The 20,147-nt window shown below is 43.1% G+C and overlaps 3 protein-coding genes across 6 annotated transcripts in view; 2 read left to right on the top strand and 1 right to left on the bottom strand.

Annotated features, from left to right (window-relative positions):
- The window catches only part of FRY (FRY microtubule binding protein), a 235,717-nt gene extending 231,784 nt beyond the window's left edge, over positions 1-3,933 (top strand). For all 4 annotated transcript variants that reach the window (XM_072361601.1, XM_072361602.1, XM_072361600.1 and 1 more), the window contains 3 exons: positions 339-449; positions 1,744-1,937; positions 2,473-3,933. In XM_072361601.1, coding sequence (XP_072217702.1) covers positions 339-449; positions 1,744-1,937; positions 2,473-2,731 — 564 coding nt within the window. In that variant the 3' untranslated portion in view covers positions 2,732-3,933. The remainder of the gene's footprint in view (positions 1-338; positions 450-1,743; positions 1,938-2,472) is intronic.
- Positions 3,934-4,081: 148 nt separating this feature from the next.
- On the bottom strand, positions 4,082-7,282 carry ZAR1L (zygote arrest 1 like). The gene is made up of 4 exons (XM_072361605.1): positions 6,328-7,282; positions 6,054-6,146; positions 5,826-5,900; positions 4,082-5,457 (listed from the first exon to the last, which is right to left on the bottom strand). Exons 1-4 carry the CDS (start codon positions 6,898-6,900, stop codon positions 5,314-5,316), a joined length of 885 nt encoding a protein of 294 aa, XP_072217706.1. The 5' UTR covers positions 6,901-7,282; the 3' UTR covers positions 4,082-5,313.
- Positions 7,283-8,845: 1,563 nt separating this feature from the next.
- Positions 8,846-20,147, top strand: part of BRCA2 (BRCA2 DNA repair associated) — a 34,985-nt gene continuing 23,683 nt past the window's right edge. Inside the window, exons 1-10 of the mRNA XM_072361595.1 lie at positions 8,846-8,969; positions 9,233-9,331; positions 11,681-11,926; positions 13,291-13,393; positions 14,140-14,192; positions 14,297-14,337; positions 14,431-14,542; positions 16,143-16,198; positions 17,110-17,224; positions 18,680-19,837. Of these exons, the coding sequence (XP_072217696.1) occupies positions 9,265-9,331; positions 11,681-11,926; positions 13,291-13,393; positions 14,140-14,192; positions 14,297-14,337; positions 14,431-14,542; positions 16,143-16,198; positions 17,110-17,224; positions 18,680-19,837 (1,951 nt within the window). The 5' untranslated portion in view covers positions 8,846-8,969; positions 9,233-9,264. The remainder of the gene's footprint in view (positions 8,970-9,232; positions 9,332-11,680; positions 11,927-13,290; positions 13,394-14,139; positions 14,193-14,296; positions 14,338-14,430; positions 14,543-16,142; positions 16,199-17,109; positions 17,225-18,679; positions 19,838-20,147) is intronic.

Genomic DNA, 20,147 nt, shown 5'->3' with positions numbered 1-20,147 from the left:
AAGAGCTTTTTGTTCTATAAGTCCAAGTCATTTCTCCCATACCCTGCCTTTGCTTTCCAGCTGCAGTGGTGTCAGTGAAGCTAACCCATACAAACTGCTTTGAGATTGGTGCTGACATGCTACTTGAGAGCTACTGTGACTTTAACTTTCAGTGTCTTATATGATTTATCTGCAGAAAAACAAGCATTACTTGGTTCCTGAAATAGTATATGGTCATACTTTTGTAAAATAACACTTTTTGAAGAACTAAACTGTCTCAAATGTGTCTTATTGGTTATTAAAAACTATCCTGACTTACAGATCCTTATTAATTATTTCTTCTGTAACTCTCCCCCTAGCAATTGGAACTGTGCCAGAGATTATATAAACTCCACTTCCAGCTGCTGTTGCTTTTTCAGTCCTACTGTAAACTTATCGGACAAGTGCACGAAGTCAGTTCCATGCCAGAGGTATGTAGCCAACATTACTGAGTCTTAGACTAAAAAACACTGCTTGCTTTCATGTTCTTTCCACGGACGTGCACCAAAAGTTACACAGTTCTACCCTGAATAGGAACCTTCAGACAAAACACTTCAACACAGCAGCATCCTCATTAAGGGTTAGTTGAAAACATGCACTTTTATAATTGACTCTACTTTAAGAGACTGCTTTCTTTCTATCAATTCAGTCTTCAAAAGTCATGTCAGTCACTGCTAATTAACCAGAATTATAAATGCAATCTTAGTTTCACTCACGCACTTTCTGTGTAAGGGAGTGCTCACACTGCGTAAACATCTGCAAGTGAGTTTTTTCACGGAGGCCTTAATTTTTAGGGGATTTGAGTGAGCTTCCTTCCTACATACAGGAGACATTTAGACCGGGGGTATTTGTTAGCATGACAATAACAAGGTTTGGTAAATTAATGCAGATACAGAACTAAGGTTGTGACTGGAATCACATGTTGTAATGTCCAGCCATAAAAACCACCTCTGCTGCATGTACACGGTACCAGAAATGTCTGCAGCAGCTTTATGTGTTTTTGCATCCTCTCACATCTTAGGAAACAGAGGTATTTAATGTACAACTACTTTGTGTTTTGACTGCAAGTCCTGAGCCTGTTCTGTGGGTAACCAAACTGAAATCAGCTAAATGCTTCCCAAGTGTGTTAAACGTATTTTAAGACTGTAGTTAACAAAATCGCATAGTTGAGTCTTTTTTATTGTCAGCATTACAAAGTTTCTTAAGTATTTATGACATAACAACACATCTTTTTCAACCCAAACAGCTTTCTGCTGTGAGGAATTTATTGTCAGCAGTTGCATAAAATACGTGCTACTTTGGAAGTTATCTGCAAGGTTATTACTTTAAGTTGAATGATTATTTCAGGAGAGACACCAACATTAACTTGCCATTCCTTGTACATTTTTCTCCTGATGAAGTGCATATATTTAAGCTGCTGAGGAGAAGTTACTGTATGTACTTTGCTTACTGCTGTAATACAAACATTGAAGCGACAAAGTGAATGTTATGTCATATTCTAGTATATTGCAGGTTCTCTAGTAAACAGAGATGGTTTGTTTTGTTAGGTGTGAGATGTGCCATAATAGCGGAAGTACTTTGAATACTTACTGTGTCTTAAGAAACTGTTCTTAAAGTGGGCATTTTCCATAATCAGTACCGCTAAATAGAACAGATTTGAAATAACCAGCTTTGGTACCTATGGAGAATGGAAACACACATCTCATGTCTTTCTCCTTGGAACAGCTGCTAAATATGTCAAGAGAACTGAGCGAGTTGAAGAAAAATCTGAAGGATGCTACTGCTGCAATTGCGGCTGAGCCTCTGAGCGTGGAATCTGAGCCCACCTTCAATTCTACAGAAGCAGCCATTCAGTCCATGCTGGAGTGTTTGAAAAACAACGAGCTGGTTAAAGCCGTCCGGCAAATAAGGGAATGCAGGCAAGTCATATTACGCAGTTCACGGTAGACTTTCATGTTATTAGATGAGCATGCATTTATTATCCTCCTAACTATATACTAAACGTAATGTGCTGAGTCACCATCATTAATCTTATGTTTCAACAGATCGGAGGGGTGCTGATGTTGTTAACTTTTGTGGGGATGTGCCATAAGCAATGATATCAAATCAGTAATACAAACACAGGTGTTTACCACCGTGAAGACATTCAGCATCATTGCATAGATAAAAGTACTGCTGTGAAGCTCCCGAGAATCCTTCTATACGCATGTTACTGCCATCAGCTGACATTCAGTCTGGTTTCACTTCACTTGTTTGAATGCGATTTCTTTGCCTTTTATTTTTAGAAAATAGGAATCTGTGTGATTTCAGTGCCTGCTGCCAGTAACAACTGAGGGGCATAAACAAGAGAGTTCCTTTGGCTTGTAATGTGTCTGTTCGCTTTGTTGAGACCTCTGTCACTTTCGGTCTGTGCTAATAACCCATAATGATGCGCACGTTCTTTTCCTGATGCAGGATTTTGTGGCCCAATGACATCTTTGGAAGTAGCTCTGATGATGAAGTCCAGACACTGCTGAACATTTACTTCCGGCACCAAACCTTGGGTCAGACGGGCACCTATGCACTGGTGGGCTCTAACCAGAGCCTGACGGAAATCTGCACCAAATTAATGGAACTGAACATAGAGATCCGCGACATGATTCGCAGAGCTCAGAGCTACCGGGTCATCAATACTTTTCTTCCAGACTCCAGCGTTTCCGGCACAAGTCTCTGACAGGACCCTGGGGCCCTCTGTCAAGCTGGGAGTGCTGCCCAGTTGGAGTGAGGTGGCTCGATGTCTTCTCAGCCTTACAAAGGTTTGGTCAAACTGTACTCACTCTTGTTACGTATAGGATTTCTTCTAAAAAGTTACGGGCTGAACTTCAAATGTGTAGCAATACTGTAAGGACGAAGGTAGCGTAGAGCATCCAGGACAACATCCTTTGTTCGCTGTTGCACAAAAACCAGTTAGCATTTCACTGAGCAACTGCAACTCACTACTGAAGAAGTGACTTCCGTTGCATACCAAAGCCTACTACACTGAACAATACTTCTTTATAGCAAATTAACTTTACGTTGGCAGAAGTGCAATGTTTCCTTCACAAAATAATATTTTTTGTTAAGAAAGAAAAAAAAACTTGTACATTTTTTTTTCCTTTTTTTTTCTCTCTTATTTGGTTGAGTGAAAGATGGGCAGAATGAAGCTGGCCACGGAATCTCGCAAACGTGTTGGTCAAAAGCTGAGAGCCTGTGTGTATGAAACAAATAGTAAACGGACTACAGTTAAACGTACACTGTAATTTGAATATGATTAGCGTATCTTAAAACAACGAGCTGCTATGAAGTACATTTCCTAATGTTACTAGGCTACTGTCTCTGAAGGTACTGGATCATATTGCAAAGGTCTGTTCTCAGGCCCACGAGCGTCTTGGTAGATTTTCTGTTTCTTTTTTTATTTTAAGAACCTTGGTGGCTTTTTACTAGAGGGTTGCTTTTATGAATATATTTATACTATTAAAGGATGGTTGATCTAATTTAACTTGCCATTTTGTAGGAGAAAGTCCCATCGCAGTCAAATCTTTGGAACTGTTATGCATGCATATTTTTATTTAATACCAATTTTGAGTATAAAAAGTAAAACAAAAAAATATTAACGTGAAATGCAAGTTCTCATGTTAAGTTTCTTTAAAGAGATGTCCTATTTTATTTGTAATGTATATATAAAGTCATACCTGTATGGTTTTCTCTTACATTTAACTGCTGTCCAGTGTTAAATGTATGCATGTAAATCTGATGCACATCTGAGACACTTTTGTTCTGACAACTACGTAACTTATTCACTCTGTAAATACACTGACTGTTTTTGTGAAGTAATTTTGGTTGATATTCGGATCAGTACATCCATTTAACCAAAATATAAAAGTCACATGTAATCACAACAGAGTGCTGGTTGTTAAGACTGTGTCTGTATCTGCACCTGTTCTGCTCCTGGTATGGATGAGAAACAGCCCCCAGAAGACAACTATTGCATGGCTTCTGGTTAAATTATTACATTGAAGGAGACCCATGAGTAATTTTGTTTCCTTTTATCAAACTCAATAAGAATATGCTGACTGAAGCAGGCTCAAACTGGAAAACAAAACAACAAAAGAAACACCTGCAGGTGAAAGTTTATTTCTGTTAGAAACATTAATAACAGGCCTGTTAGCTCCGGACTTGGACTTCCTTGTGCTCAGAGTAGAAGAAAATCTGTCCAGCCTACCATATCAGCCCAGACTCTCAGAACACAGTAAAGCCCTCTCCCCTTTGTACCACCCCCTACACCCTTTTCAGAATGCCTGCTTGATTTGAAGAGGATTCTCATCACAAGAAAATTCAAGTTGGAAAGAAGTGGAGGAAGAACTTCAAGAAGTCACCTTGCCCTGCCTCTACTTGAAGCAGCAGTAGCTACAAGATCAAGTTACTCAGGCTCTTAGCCAATTGAGTCTGGAAACATCTGATGATGGGCTGCACTACCTCCCTGCACAGCTTGTTCTTGACTGTCCATGTAGTAGAAAAGCTTTTCCTCCCTTCCAGACCTCTTTTGGCTTCTGCCCCCACAAAGCCCTAGGGCAGCACAAACGGTAGCAACACCTTACTATGCTTCTGTAAAAGGTTTTTCAAGGATTCCACTGACTGCATTTTGTCCCCCATTAGTTACGTTCAATTATGCACTACCTTTGAAATACCCTGCAAGACCAGAATGCTCTTCAGTTGAATTAGGCAATTATAGCTGTAGCATAATAGTTTCAGTAGCTGCAGTATCTACAGACCAGAAAACCCATCTCAAAAAGCTTTTGAAGATACACCAGCTTACTCTTCTTACAAGGTACAGGCGTAGAATTCTGAGAAACCTGCTCTTTGATTTTTAAGTAATCATTTGCTAAGGAGGAAGAAACATGCAGATACCTTTACCACAACACTCCACACCCCCTTCCCCCCCAAAAAAACCTTCTTCCACCCTAGCACAGTTTGAGTGAAAGAAGCTGTTTGCTACTACATACTGAACCTTATCTAAAGTAGGCTAAAGCCAAAATCTATGTGGAAAAATCAGGTTGTTTCTTTCTAGTTCCTTGATCACAGTAAGATGAAACAAGCAGGTAACACATCAATGCAAACTTCTATTGAACTTTAATTACAGCATATAAACAATAAAGTTAAATATTGTATAAATAACAAGTCCTCATCCATTATCCAATGCCAGGTCAAAAGCCTAAGGTCAGAACATCACAAAAGACTGACAACACGCAGAGCACAAACTGAAGGAGGGCACACAGATCAGACAATGTACTTGAAGCTGTAGGTGTTGTCACAGGACAGCCTCTTGCCTTTGCAACGGCCACAGAGTTCCTGGCGATGAGGCCTTGTGAGATCAATGTGCCTTTTCTTCTGAGGGCAGGTGCAGCGAGTCTTGAAGCAAGTCTGAAGAAATGAGACAGTGGGAGCTGATCAGAGGCACGCATTGTGTAGACTGATAGTTGCTTTCCCTTAATCGTAAGAAGGTACTTGAGCTGATAGGCTTAAAAGAGCTTTTGCAATAAACCCTGGGAAGTTAAGCTGGAAAAGCTTAACCTCGAAGCACAACGCTACCCTGCAGGTTTTTAGATGAGATGCTAGATGGTTTGAAAACTGATCAGGTAAACCATCAGCGGGATGAGTCCTATGCCATTGGGCCTTCCCCAGATGTTTCCTAGTTCTGACAGAATTATCTTCCAGGTATCAGAGTAGAGTACAAACTGTGTACTTGATCAACTCATGTAGACTCACCAAAAAAGAAGCCTGTAACTCACCTGGCACTGGATTGCCTCCACCCGGTAGGGATTGAAGCCCTTCTGGCATTTGCGGCAGAGCTGTTTGAAGTACACCTGAGAAGATGAAGTCTCCAGTGATTCACTCAAGATGTTGAATACCATCACCCAACATTCGTACCAAAACCATGGCTTGTTTCTCACAGACTGCATGTGGCAGTTATAAGCGTCAGAAGCAAGACAAGACCTGCTTTGTTATACACACTGTACCTTGTTACTCCCGGAGATGCACCACACGTAAGCACTCTCCCATCTAGTCTTGCAGTCCTTGCAGTGGAAATAGCCGTACTTCTGCTCCAAGAACTGCGGAGAAAGCTCGCTCAGCATCCTCCTGCCCGCAGCACCAGCCGCCTACAGGGGCGGGACGCTCCTAGGGCAGCCGCCGCCGCCAGGCCTGAGCGGACGGGGCGCCCTCTGCGCTCCAAAGTACCACCGCAGGGCTCACCACCCCCCGGTCCCCGCCCGTCCCCCCCACGCCACGCACCTGGAAGGCGGCCCGGCGCCCAGTGGCGGCGCTCTGCTCCCGCGGCGCCTCGCTCGGAGCCGCAGCCTCCGCCGACCCATCCTGTTGCTCGTCGCTACCGCCCTCCGCCTTCTGCTCCTCGGGGGCGGCCGCAGCTTCCTCATGGTGCGCCTCAGGCAGCGTGAAGAGGCGGGGGCTGAGTACGGGCGAGTAGACGGCGAGGCGGCCCCGGGCGCGGGCGGGGGTGAGAGGGCGGCCGGCGGGCAGCGTGCGCGGCCCCAGAGAGCACTGCACGGCGACGTCGGCCCGCGGGTTCACCTGCACGCCCACCTCCTTCGTGTTGGCTCGGCGAAGCCGCGGCGTCAGCCCCGGGCTCACCTGCGACAGCAACGCCTTGAGCTGCGCCCGGCGGCAGGTGTCCAGGTAGTCAGCCGACACCGGGGTGGGCGGCCCCACGGGGAAGGGGTTGAGGACGCTGCTCTTGCTCTGCTTCCAGCTCGGCTGCTTCGGCGTCATCTCCCTGCTGCGGCTGGGCGTCAGGCTGCCCCTGAAGCTCTGGAACGAGCCGAAGGGGGGAAAGCCGAAGTTCTCCATGGTGGTATCCGTGGAATGGTCAGCTAGGGGCGGCCCCCGGCCCTGCCTTTATCCCGTCCGCGAGCCGGTGTTAATTGCTGCTAATTGAGGAGGAAATTGGACGCAGCCTGTGCTCCTCCTGCCCTCCGTCCCGTTGCACGGGCTGGGGCCCATCGCTGGGGGTTCTGGGCCTTCACAGCGATGACAGGTCTGCCCGGTGGCTGAAAAGAAGAGAGCTGAGAAGCTAAAGCTGACAAAGCCCCGATAAACTGACGGTGCCGCTGGTGACCAAGCAGAGAATGCGGGCCATTAATGTTTTACAAGAAGTCTTTGTCGTTCCTAAAAGGTTTTAACATCCCCATTACCTAAGGGTTGTCTACATAGTGCTTTTCCTACAGCCGTGTTGTTGTGGGAGATGGGGTATATTTCAGCTGGTACAAAACCCCCCGGGGGAAAGCGGTGAGATTGGGAAAAGTGGCTTAAAATCTGTATAATGAAATAAATTACAGTTATACAGGAGCCCTCCTATTAGACTAACAGTCCTTGTGTCCTAATTGCATCGCTTTAGTTATGTCAGTTCTAAAGCAGCGGAGTTAACATCGTACAGTTAAATTCATCAAAGCTGTGTATGCGAATCTGTAGAGACCTCAGAATCCCCCACAGCTCTGGACTTGCTGCGATGTTCCATCATTTCTTCACACCACCCCTCACCTGTCCTTATAAAAGCATTACATTATAAAAGCTGTGGGAGGAATCAGTAGGGATGACGCCTTTAAACCACCACTGTGTAGGTGAGAAAGAGCCCTTTGAGTGCCTGAATTCCAGGTACAAAACTTTATGGAACAAAAGGCATCGCTTTTCAGGAAACACTGGTAGCTAAAACCAAGATTGGTTGAGGTTAGGGGCTGTGTTTTGGTTTTCAGAGCACCGTCCGTATCAAGTGAACGGGAAAAAATAAGGTATCCAGATGGCTGAGGTAGAACCTGTGACTGTGTCCAGTTCTGGGCTCCCCAGTACAAAAAAGACAGGGATCTCTTGGAAAGAGTCCAGCGGAGGGACACAGAGATGGTGAAGGGCCTGGAGCTTCTCCTCTATGAGGAGAGACTTAGGGAACTGGGTCTGTTTAGCCTTGAGAAAAGAAGGCTGAGAGGGGACTTGATCCAGGTTTATAAATACCTGAAGTGTGGGAGCCATAGTGGCGAGGCTGGTCTGTTTTCAGTAGTGCGTGGGGACAGGACTAGGGGAAATGGGCTGAAACTTCAGCACAGGAAGTTCCGCATGAATGTGCGCAAGAACTTCTTTACAGTGAGGGTGACGGAGCACTGGAACAGGCTGCCCAGGGAGGTGGTGGAGTCTCCTTCTCTGGAGATATTCAAGACCCACCTGGACGCCTACCTGTGCGACGTGGTGTAGGGAGCCTGCTTTGGCAGGGGGGTTGGACTCGATCTCTAGAGGTCCCTTCCAACCCCTATAATACTGTGATTCTGTGATTCTGTGTGACTGCAGTCTGGGTGGGAAAAAAAAAAGCAGGATGGAGAATAACGTAGAATATACGAGCCATCATCTGAATAAGTGTTATGGCTTCTACAGCGCTATGGAAGGAGCAGTAGTTGCCCTTGCACAGCTATCTTATGGACTCCCTGCTGAGACTAAGAAGTCTGGGGAACGGACGGCTTGTAATGCTTTCTGTAACCGGTGAGAGCACTGAGGAGTTGTGTCTCGTCAGGGGACGGACAGCGTGCAGCGAGAAACGTGTGACGGTGGAAAGCAGGCGCAGATGTCACCCGGTGTCGTGTCAGGAGCAGCCCCACAACACCGCTCGGGCTCGGCGCTGAGGGACGAGCGCGGCGCCAACCGCCCCGCGGCGCTGAGGAGCGCCGACCGTCGCGCCGCCTCCGTTCTCGCCGCGGGGAGGCGGGCGGAGCGCTGTGCGCAGCGCGCATGCGGCTGGAGCCGGCGTTGGCGCCAAGCTTTGAACGTGGCGGCGCAGCGGGAGCGCGCAGCTCGGCGGGGCCGCGCCGTGTCCGCGGGGAGCCCCGCGCTTGGGGCGATGCTGCCGGCCGCGGGGCGCTCCCGGGGGCCGGAGGGAGGTAATAGCACCGAACGGCGAGCGCGGGCACTCCGCGTTGTTGCCCTTCCGGGGTCGCGGCTCGGTCATCGCGAGGCCGTTCGGCGTCCGCCGCTGCGCGGTGTCAGCGGGTCGCCTCCCTCTGGAGTGTGCCGCTGAGGTAACTGCCGGCGTGGGACGGATCTGGGGGCGCCGAGCCGTGCGGAGCGAGTGGCGGCCGGGGCACGTAGGGCAGCGGTGTGCTGTGAGCGCTGCCACAGCCGCTGTTTCCTTATTTCTTCTCAGGTTTTTCAACAAGTGTTCCAGTGAGATAAAAAATGGCTTACAAAGCTGGGAAAAGACCTACTTTCTTTGAAGTGTTTAAGGCGCATTGTAGCGATTCAGGTACAGTTTGACTACGGTAACGTGTCTTGGGGTTGTTTTATGGATGTTAACATCTTTTCCGTGCTGTCTGTAAACTCATCCCGCTCTGCGCTGCACCAGCACGGCCTTCCCTGAGTGCTGCTCGCAGGTTTGGGCACCGCAGTGCCAGGACGGCACCAAGCGGTTAGAGAGCGGCCACAGGAAGGGCTGCCGGGATGTGAAGGGTCTGAAGGGGGACGCGCATGAGGAGCGGCCGAGGTCCCTGTTGTGCTCAGCCCAGAGCAGAGCAGGCTGAGGGGAGGCCTGATGGCGGCTGCGGCTCCTGACAGGGAGCGGAGGGGCAGCGCTGAGCTCTGCTCTGTGTGACAGCGACAGGGCCCGAGGGAACGGCATGGAGCTGTCAGGGGAGGGCAGCTGGGGGTGAGGGAAAGGGGCTGCACCAGAGGGCGGTGGGCACGGAACGGCCTGCACAGGGCTGTGGGCACGGCCACGAGTGCCCGAACTCGGAGTGTCTGGACAGCGCTCTCAGGTACAGAGATTGGATTTGAGGTGTTCCTGTGTGGAGTCAGGGCTTGGACTTGACGATCCTTGTGGATCAACTCAGTAGATTCTATGAAAATCATAGTCTTTTTTTGCACTCAGTTTCTTTTTCTATTTTTTTTTATTTTTATTTTTATTTTTTCTTATTTGAACCTGATTTTCCGTAAGTAGCTGTATGCAGACCAGGGTCAGTCTTTTGCCAAATGAGCTGGTGGTAGTACAGCATGTTAATCACAGAATTGCAGTGGCTAGAAGGGACCTCAAGAGATTGAGTCCAACCCTTCTGCTAGCAGGAACTCTACAATAGTTTGCACAGGTAGGCGTCCAGGTGGGCCATAGAAGGAGATGCCGCATCTCTCTGGCCAACCTGTTCCGGTGCTCCATCACCTTTACTGTAAAATTGTTCTGCTTGTGAGTACAGAACTTTCTGTGTTCAAGTTTTAGGCCATTACTCCTTTGAACCACTGAGAAGATGCTGGCCTCATCCATTTGCCTCCGACCTCACTTTAGGTATTTATAGATGTTAATCACATCCCTCTTCAGTCTTCAGGCTGAAAAGACCCAGGTTACTCAGCCTTTCCTGGTGTGGGAGATGCTCCAGGCCCTTTGTCATCTTTATTGCCCTCCACTGGATTCCTTCTAGGAGATCCCTGTCTTTTTTTAAATGGGGGAGCCCAGAACTGGACACAGCACTCCAGATGTGGCCTCACCAAGGCAGCGTAGAGGGAGAGAATCACCTCCCTCAACCTGTTGATCACACTCCCCAGGATAACATTGGCCTTCTTGGCCACAGGGGCACGCTGCCAGCCTGCTGTCCAATAGATCACTCAGGTCCTACTCTGCAGAGCTCCTCTCCAGCAGGCCATCCCCTAACCTGTACTGGTGCATGTGATTATTCTTCTCCATGTGCAAGACTTTACACTTGTTCTTGTTAAGCCTCATCAGGTTCCTCCGTGCCCAACTCTCCAGCCTGTCCAGGTCTCATGGAACAGCAGCTCTGCCTTCCAGCATGTCAGTCATTTCTCTTGGGTTTGCATAATCAGCAGGTGCTGAAAGGGAGCTGTTTAACCTGCTGTTATGTTTGAAATAAGGCATGCACTAAATTGAAAGAATTTAAACAAACTGGATGTTCGTTAGCTCTTTGGTTAGGTTTGCATATGGTCTTAGAAATTTGACAGGTTTCTTGTTTATTGACACTTTGTGGGTATCAGAGCTCAAAGCTATGCCCCTCCAGGAGGACAGGCTGAGAAAGCTGGAGCTGATCAGCCTGAAGACAAATTTCGGGGAGACCTGGGTGTGACCTTTGAGTACCTTAATGGGGGGTGTAAGAAGGAAAGGGACAGATGTGTTAGCAGGGTCTGTTGCAGGACATGGGGAAATGGTTTTACATTAGAAGAGATTTAAAGTGGATATTAGAGAAGCTTTTTTTTTTCTTTTTACAATAAGGGTGGTGAGGCACTGCGACAGGTTACTCAGAGGGGTGGTGGATGTGCCATCCTGGAGACACTCAAGGTCAGGCTGGAGGGGGCTCTGAGCCTCTGATGGAACTGTAGGTATCCGTGTTCACTGTAGGAGAATTGGACCGGATGGCCTTTAAAGGTCCCTTCCAATTGAAGTGATTCATTGATTCTGCAGTCCGTCCAGGAATAGAATTGTGGCAGTGGAAGAAGTAAAGCGTTTTGCAATTAGCATGTGAATGAGTAACATATATTTTCCCATCCTGCATAAAGCTTTGATTCTGTACAACTAATTGTGATGTTCTCTTACCTGTGTCATGAGTTAAGATTTCCATGTTTGTTTGTTTGTTTTCCTGTATGTATTTATTCATAGACTTGGGGCCTATAAGTCTTGACTGGTTTGAAGAGCTCAGCTCAGAAGCACCCCCGTATGAGCCTAAGTTGTTAGGAGAACCTGAAGGTCCCATTGGTTGGTTTGATCAAACTTTTAAAACTCCAAAGGCAAAATCCTCTACGCACAGCCAGCTGGCATCAACTCCACTGATCTTTAAAGATCAAAATACAATGCCGCCTTTCTCTTCTCCTGGAAAAGAATTGGAGCAGAAACAAATGGAAACAAGTGAGTAAATTTTTTACCTGCAAGCCATTGTACCTATCCTTATTGGGCAGAAAGATGAATCTTTTCTATGGAGATATATGCAGGTTTGTGTGTAAGAATTTTTAATGTAGAAGAATGACTGACCCTTTCCCTGCAGTGTTTTGTTTGTATGTCTGCTGTGTCTTTGTCTTCCTAGAAAGAAGATGAGCTTCTGTAAATAGGTTACAAATGAGCACAAGGCTCTGCTTGTTGCTGAATTTGTCCTTAGACCCTAAAGCAGAGTCTTTCAAGATGTAGAACCATCTTAGCATTCACATATAACTTTGCTTCCATAGAACACTGTTACCCTTCTCGTTTCTCTTGTTTTTGAGCTTGTATTCAACTTAGCTGGGACTGCCTTTCTTCTAACTTTAGCTATGCAAACTTCTGTAGTGTTTTAAGTCCCCAGTGAATTACTGGTAGCATTTCACAAGACAGAAACAAAGGAACCCTGTGGTGGTTCTGTTTCACAGTAGACACTTGTTTAGACTCTCCTGTAAAGAGAAGACTGTTACTGAAGTTTCTGTGGTTACCCATGTCTGGCCCGAGGTCTTATTCTCTATTTTCTTGGTTAGTCAACTGGCTCACGTGCATCTGTTTCCTTCTTGTGAAAATGAGCATGGATGGAGGTGAGGTTTGGTACTGGGGTGCAGACCTGCAGTGCATGTAGACTCAGGAGTAAAGAGGAATGCGGAAATCTAATTTCTGAGAAGGAAATCCACTAGCATTTTCTCAGTGGGAAATGTTTTGAGTGGAAGCTCGTTCATGGCAGAAGCTTGCTGTCAGGAGGGTGCTGCTGCTTTGCTGGGTGTGCTTTTTCTTTTACCTAGAGATGCATTAAATAGCATTAGCTGCCAGTACCATCGTCAGCATTTCGGATAACAGATTCAGAAATATCTATTTGTTTATTTAGTGCTGCTTATTCAAATCAAGAGTTGTTATGTCTTAAGTAAATTTGAGAGAGGTCAACCATAATGCATGTTTGGATGCGCTGGGTTCCCTCTAAGGGTAGCTTCTGCAGTGATACAAAGTACACAGTACAGTGTAGCATGTTGGCATTGAATATGTAGCTTGAATAATATCTTTGAAATATATTGAAACAAATCTTACAACTCAATAAGGTGACAAAACAAATTAGTTTTGATGGTGCATATAATGTTGGCAGAAATATGGTGAGAAATTGGATATAGAATTCAGATATGTTAAAGCACTAGAGGAAAGCATAGCGTTAGGTGTGGGGTTTGCACTAATCATATTTTGTATAATTTTTTTAATGCTTATCCTTACACTTCAAAATTGAATCTGTTACTGTAAGATTGTATTGATTAGTATGTTTTATGTTGTAGGCAGGGAGAATTTAAGTCCAAGTACAGCAGGAAGAAAAACAGATCAAGAAAATCAGATACTTGCTTCTCCTCCTGGTACCTGCCACAACTACACTGCTGCTAGGTATGCTGAGTTTATCAGTGCAGATACAGGATCCAGATAAACTGGAATTTAAACAAAAAGCACTTTAAAACCTCTGTATTTTTCTGCTAAACTTCTTCAGAGTGGTGAATAATCTCACATATCTTGTGTGCTTATGATACTTGTAGGTTGCTAAACAAATGGAGGATAAAATGCTAGCTAATTCTGAAGATTTCTCTACTATTAGGTGATCTCCCTCTGATTTTTCTGCTTCTTTGTAGCTGCCATGTGACAGTTATTGACAGTATTTCAGCTTCCCAAATTCTTAATGTCCAGTGCAAGAACTAAGAGTTGTGATACATCACGGGCTTCTACAGTAGTAGTTTATAAAACTGTATTTAACCCTTACTGTGATCTTTTGGTAATGGCCTTGATTTTTGTTTTTTACACTTCAATGTGTATTTTTCAGATTCACCTGCTGAAAGCTCTCATACTGATTATAAATATCCATAGTTTCATACAGCATGTTAAGACATTCCCAATTCTATTGAAGTCTAGCATACTGCCTATCAAATATATATTGAAAATTAATATATTTCACAAAGGAGGCATTTGACTGTTTGACATAAATTCAGTAGGGTTTAAAATACTAAAATTCGGACTGGTAGTTAGAATAAATCTGATTGCAAAGAAAAGGAAATAACAGTCACTAATGTGCATAATGCCTGCTATGAATGTTTGCTATTATGTTCAGAAATCGATATATTAAATTTATCTTTATTTTGCAGTCCAGCTATTTTAAGGAATACTTGCAGAACACCTCAGAGAAGTAACATACCTGGTTTGTATTTTCATTTTTTTCATTCTACAAATTGTCTGATATCTGTAGATATGTCTTCATTTCTGAGGTCGAACTTGTTGTCCTCACTATGTAATGTTTTTTAGGACCGTATGGAAGCTTGTTTTGCACACCAAAATTTTTGGAGGTAAATATTTCATCCCTGCGCTTTGTTTTCTTTTTGTGGAGTGTTGTCTTTAGAATTCTGTATCAAAATCAAACTTGTAAAATCTATGTCTAGATCCGAACTCCAAAACGTATTTCTGAAAGTCTGGGAGCAGAAGTGGATCCAGAAATGTCCTGGACGAGTTCTTTAGCTACTCCTCCTACACTTGGTGCGACAGTGATAATAGGTAACTCTGAAAATGAACAGTTGCAAAAACTTCAGGTTTTGACACTTTGTTGTTACTATTTTTTCAACTCTTGCAGTGATGTTTTGTGGGTTACTGTAAATAATGTCACCCTAAATAGAAGAAATGGAATTAACTGTGTTCTTGCTTTGCAGACATTTCCTTCTCATGTATAAGGATTTAGGGGATGTAAGTTTAGGAATAATACAGCAAAGCATGAAAGGATGATCAGATAATGATTCCTTGTGTTTCTTCCATCAAAAAACTAGGCAACTATATGTTATTAAGTGAATATGTTATTAAGTGTATATGAATATGTTATTAAGTGTAAGGTTGCAGCTTGTTGAGTAAACTTCTCGGCAGCCATATTGGCTTTGGCATTTTGAGCTCTCTCTGGGCTCACCGTCTTATTGGTGTAGATAGGCAGACTGAGATGCCAATCCAGTTGAAGATTGTATTTCCTAAATTATTCAGACCGGACCGTTTCTGGACCTTGTTTCCTTTGCAGCTACACAAACATATAACTGAGCTGATGGTTGCTTAAGTCAAGGTTTGACTTAAAGTGTTGTTGTAAGTGGAGTTTCTTCAGCGTGGTCAACAAGCAAAAGGAAATTTGAATTAAAGAGTTGATGATAAAAGTTCTTGAGAAAATGGAAAGACCTGGATGTCTGCTAGATATATTGGCTGTGCTTTTTTTTGTTACTGTTAAACTATCACTGTATGAAGTATACAGAGTAGACAAAATTGTAAAGCATGTGCATGCAAAGCATCTAAAGCATATTAGGAGTGCATGCCAAAACTGGAGATCCGTTCTGTTAGCAGGATCCGGGTGTTGCTCTTAACTGGGTATCTGTGACTTCTGAATGATGTGACTTGAAAGACTGGGGAAAGCACCCATAGCTTAATGGTACTCTTCTAGGAAATGAGTTTTGCTTTGAACTCTCCTTCTCATTTTCTGATTTCCTGGATGAGCACAATTACTGTATAGTCATGAAGTCAACTTTCTGCCATCTGATGCCTGTAAAAGGAAAAGTCATTTGGTAGCTACAAAAGAGGAGTTCAATTTACTAATCTTAATACCACAGAGAAGCCATGTCTATGAAAGGTGTTATTTCAAGGTACTGCACTTAAATCATTTTAAAAGTAGGGTTCACATTCTTCATTTGTAATGGAGTTGAGGAGATATTACTCTTGTAAGTGGAAATGGAGAGGAAAAAAAAGTCCTGGTAGCTGCTTGAAGATCTCATCCAGATATGTGACAGGAATAAAATGAGGGAGTAATACTTCCTTTTCCAGCAGTTGTTCATAGTGACAGCAGTAGTGGGCACTTGCAGCTGGACTGGTACACCTACATGGCAACAACCAGATTATATGACTTAGGGTGTTTTAAGCTGTTAAAAATGCATATGCTGTCCCTCACACTCACCTGTAGGATATTTTAGTTAGAACACTTAGTTTTATTAGCGTGGGGTTTTTTTTGTTTACAGATTTAAGGTGCGTTTAAAATAAGCAAATGAAAGCCCTCCCAAATCAGCTGTATTTCAACATGCTCAATAAATCACTTAGGAACAAATGAATTGACTTCTCTGTCTTTCTTCTAAAGCTAGAGAGAATGATTCTATTTCTGGAGCAAAGCAACAGGATGAAAAAGCTGAGATAGTAAGTAGTTTTTAAGAGCTGTGCTATTCTTTAATTTCATTTAAGCTCTTTAGTTGTATGCTTACATTCCTTGAGCCAAGAACAATAATTCTGTCATTTTCAGTCTAGGTCTTCCTGTCTGGCTATTCTGGCTATTTTTAAAAGTTACTGCTCAGTGAAGTAAGCTTGTAAAACACAGCTATAGCTCGTGTTTTCACAAAAAATTCCCTTTGAGGAATATTTTTGCTGTAAAAAATCAAACATAAATTTGGATTCAGTAGCAGTGGGAGTCATTCAAAGAAAAATCAAAGCTAGGTATTGCAACATGCTGATTATTTGAGGGTTTACTTGTTCCACTTTATTCCCCTTCTGTCAAAGTTTTGATTATTGTTTGATTTAAGTTGTCCATTGAGTTCTTGTGCTCAACCCCTATACCAAGAGTTAAAATTGAGGCTTCCTTTCAGTCCTTTGATACTGTTACGTAAGGAACAGTTCCTCCTTAACTGTAGTTCTGTATATAAAAGCTGAATGATTTTTGAGACAAAACCAGGAATGTCACTACTGGGAATTCACTCTTAATACCTGAAACTTCACAGTTAATATTTGTAACAGCAAAACCACCACACAAAAAGTGTCTCTTCTGTTTCTTTTTGAGAGGCTTGCTTAGTGCACACTGATGAACCCTTTCACTTCCCCTGTGTGACCCTGTGTTGATTACAGAATGAAAGCTGGTTTACATTGAGGATGGAGATCATCTGCTTACTTATTTGCAGGAAGTATACCTGTAGAAACACTGCTTTTTGCTGTAAGAGATGCAGAATCATTTAGAAATTGCAGTTGTTTATAGCTGTGTGCTGTACAGTTTGTGTCATTGATGCACAGGGTATACAAACATGTTCCATGTCATGTTTGGCTGTATCTTTGGTTTGCAGGTTTTGCACAACTTTTTATCGAACGATGATGAATATACTGCAAAGAATGATGCAAGTCTGCTGTCCATACCAGAGGCAGTAAAACTAAATGCTAAAGATGACGTAAAAGATCTTGGTAAGCATTGGTGTTTTATTACTATTACTCAATGTATTGTGATGGAAAGCTGAGGTTAAGTTACGTAGTATGTCTTGAAATGACCACGTAGCTTATTTATTTTGCCAGCTGTTAAGTCCATGAGTTAAATTAGGTTACAGTGTCTTTGGATGACAACCAGATCTGTACTGGTATAAGTGAAGGCACAACACCATATGGGAAAGCTGAGAGAGAAAAGGGACACAGGCTCAAGGTGGAGCAAGACTACTACCTCTGGCTATTAAATAGGTTTGGTGTAATTATGAAATTTCACCTCAATACTCATTTTTTCTGTGGTGAGCTTGTGTTTTTTTTTATTTTTGCTATATCCTTTATATACTTATTTCATCTATTAATAGCTCAAAGTATGACAGAACTATGAAAAAGGAATGTTATCATTGTTTAACAATGCAGAATATATATAGACAAGGAAAAAGAAGTTTTGATTTTATGTTCTTAGAACATTAGTGAACCAGTGAAAATGTGTGCTCTGGTTTGAGCTTTTTGGTTATTTTAAGAAACAGTGACAGAAGGGAAGAATATTAACAGAAATTTATTAATCGTGTGGATGTAAAAGGATGTTGTAGAGATTGACACAGGCTAGATGGCATGGTGTATCCTTGGGATTGTTGTCTCTCCTCCTTATCTGATTTGAAGGGAATGCAATGAAAGCATTGTTTGACAAGCATGAAGAATTGTGAAATAATCAGTTTAGCATTTGTCAAGGAGGTCTGAGAATCGTAGAATCACGAAGGTTGGAAAAGATCATCCAGTCCAACCATCCATTACCAATAGTTCTCACTAAACCACATTCCTCAACACAGTTCCTTGAACACCTCCAGGGAGTGCTGGGGTCAGAAAGCATTGTGGCTTGAAGAGCAATACGCACTGCTGGTTCTGTGGTGTAGATTCAAGCGTGCTAAGGGAAAAAAGGGAGTTAGGAGAAATGTGTCGAGTGCTGTGTTTCAAAGGATTCAAGCTTGGGCAGGTCTGACACTCATTCAGTGCGTTACTCCAGAGCAGAAATGTTCCCAGCCTCTTTTTTTTCTTTCACTCCTTGGCATCAGAATATTTAGTGTATAATGAGTATCTTCATAATCTTTCAGATATTTCTGGCTTAAGTCCACTTAATTACAGTTTCATATTGGAGACTTTCACCACACCACCACCGCAGTCCTCAGGTGGCCGGGGCATCTGTACATACATTACTTGCCTCCTGTCTCCTCCCTCTAACAGCTGCTATTAAAGAGTAACCTATTTTAAAGGCATACATTTATCATTTCAAATGGAATCCTGAGTTGAAGAAAGGTAATTATTATTAAATGAAATGCTGTATTTACCTGTAAAATTACAGTACTATTCTTCAGTTATTTCCTGAAATGTATTTTTTAGTACTTTTTTTTTTTTTTTCCTCCCCATTTTCTCTAAACTGTTTAGATTCAGAGATGTTGGATGGTTTATTTGATGAGACGAATAACTTTGAAGATTCGTTCAACTTGCCTGCTGAACCCAGTGAAGCTCTTCTACTGTTGCCACGTGCTCTGGATGCAATAGGGAAATGTGAAAAAAAAATAGACGAAGCACAAGGAAAGGGTGATGTTCTTCCTGAACAACATATGAAAAGAAAGACTGCCATTACACAGGAAGTGAAAGCTGCTAACTGGACTGAAAAAAGCTGCTGTGTTGAAGTGAAGGATTCTGTATTCCGGAACACTGATGAAGATATCGTGGATAGTAAAGACAGATGTTTAATAAGGCATGAAAAAGAATTGGAGTGTCATAGGATTGCAGGAAACTTGCCAGATAATAGAACACAGAAATCATCTGCGAATGAGAAGCTTGTGAAAGATGTGCTGTCCTCATCAAGCCAGTGGTCTCAGCTGAACTTGTCTGATCTTGATGCAACTCATCTGGAAATGTCTATACATAGCTCTCCACAGTCTGACTTATGTAGAGAGAAAGGTTTAGAAGAGAAGTCAGTACTAATGACCAAGGGTGATGCTGTAGAAACATCTTTACTGAATACTTCAGAGCTCTCAAGTGCCTATTTGTCCAAAAATTGCAGAGATATGAGGATATCTACAAACAACCCAACATCAGAAATAACTCCAGTGAAACCTGTGTGTGCAGGTCCAGAGTTGGTAAAAGGATGTGCACAAGAGGAGGTCTCTAAAATGAACTTTTTAAATTGTAGTTCTTTTTTAATTGAAAGTACAAATGTCATGGAGTATTCTGTGGTCTATAACAGCACCTTTTCCACACATTTGAAAGCAACTTCAAAATCTGTGGTAACTGATGTTCTTTCTCGCCCTCTTGTATGTAGTGCTGCATCACCAGATAATTGCAGTGACCTATATTTAACAAATAGTGAAAATGCTCTTAGAAAATCTAGCTTTAAATGCCTAAATATGTTATCCCGATTGAGGAAGAAATCCAAGAGATTTATTTATACAATAAATAATACTTTAGTGTATCAGGAAGAAAATGTCCAGAAAGAAGTAACTTCTGAATCACCTGCTAATCCTGTATTAACACATTTGGATTCTGATTTATGTGAATTTAAAGGTTGTCAGGTGGCCACAGATGGTAATCAAGGTATGTTATTAAGCTTTTCTTTAGTTTTGGAGGTTTCTCCATTTACTAAACAACTTTTCTGTGAATACTAAAATTGTGTAAAACCTTGTATTTGTGATAAACTACATCTGCAAATATTTTGGCAACCAGAATGTGGAATTGATCTGTCATAGTGACAGAAGAGCATAAATGTTTTCAGGTAGTCTGGTGCTAATGTATTGTTTTCACCTCAGGTTATCTTCTGCAATAGAAACTTCCACTGTTCTAATTAAGCACATCAATTATGTCTGTCGATGCTGTTCAGACACCCAAAGTGTCAAGGGCCATCCTG

The sequence above is a fragment of the Excalfactoria chinensis genome, chromosome 1 (assembly GCF_039878825.1).
Source record: "Excalfactoria chinensis isolate bCotChi1 chromosome 1, bCotChi1.hap2, whole genome shotgun sequence".
NCBI lineage: Eukaryota > Metazoa > Chordata > Aves > Galliformes > Phasianidae > Excalfactoria > Excalfactoria chinensis.
This window is presented reverse-complemented; position numbering and strand designations above follow the sequence as displayed.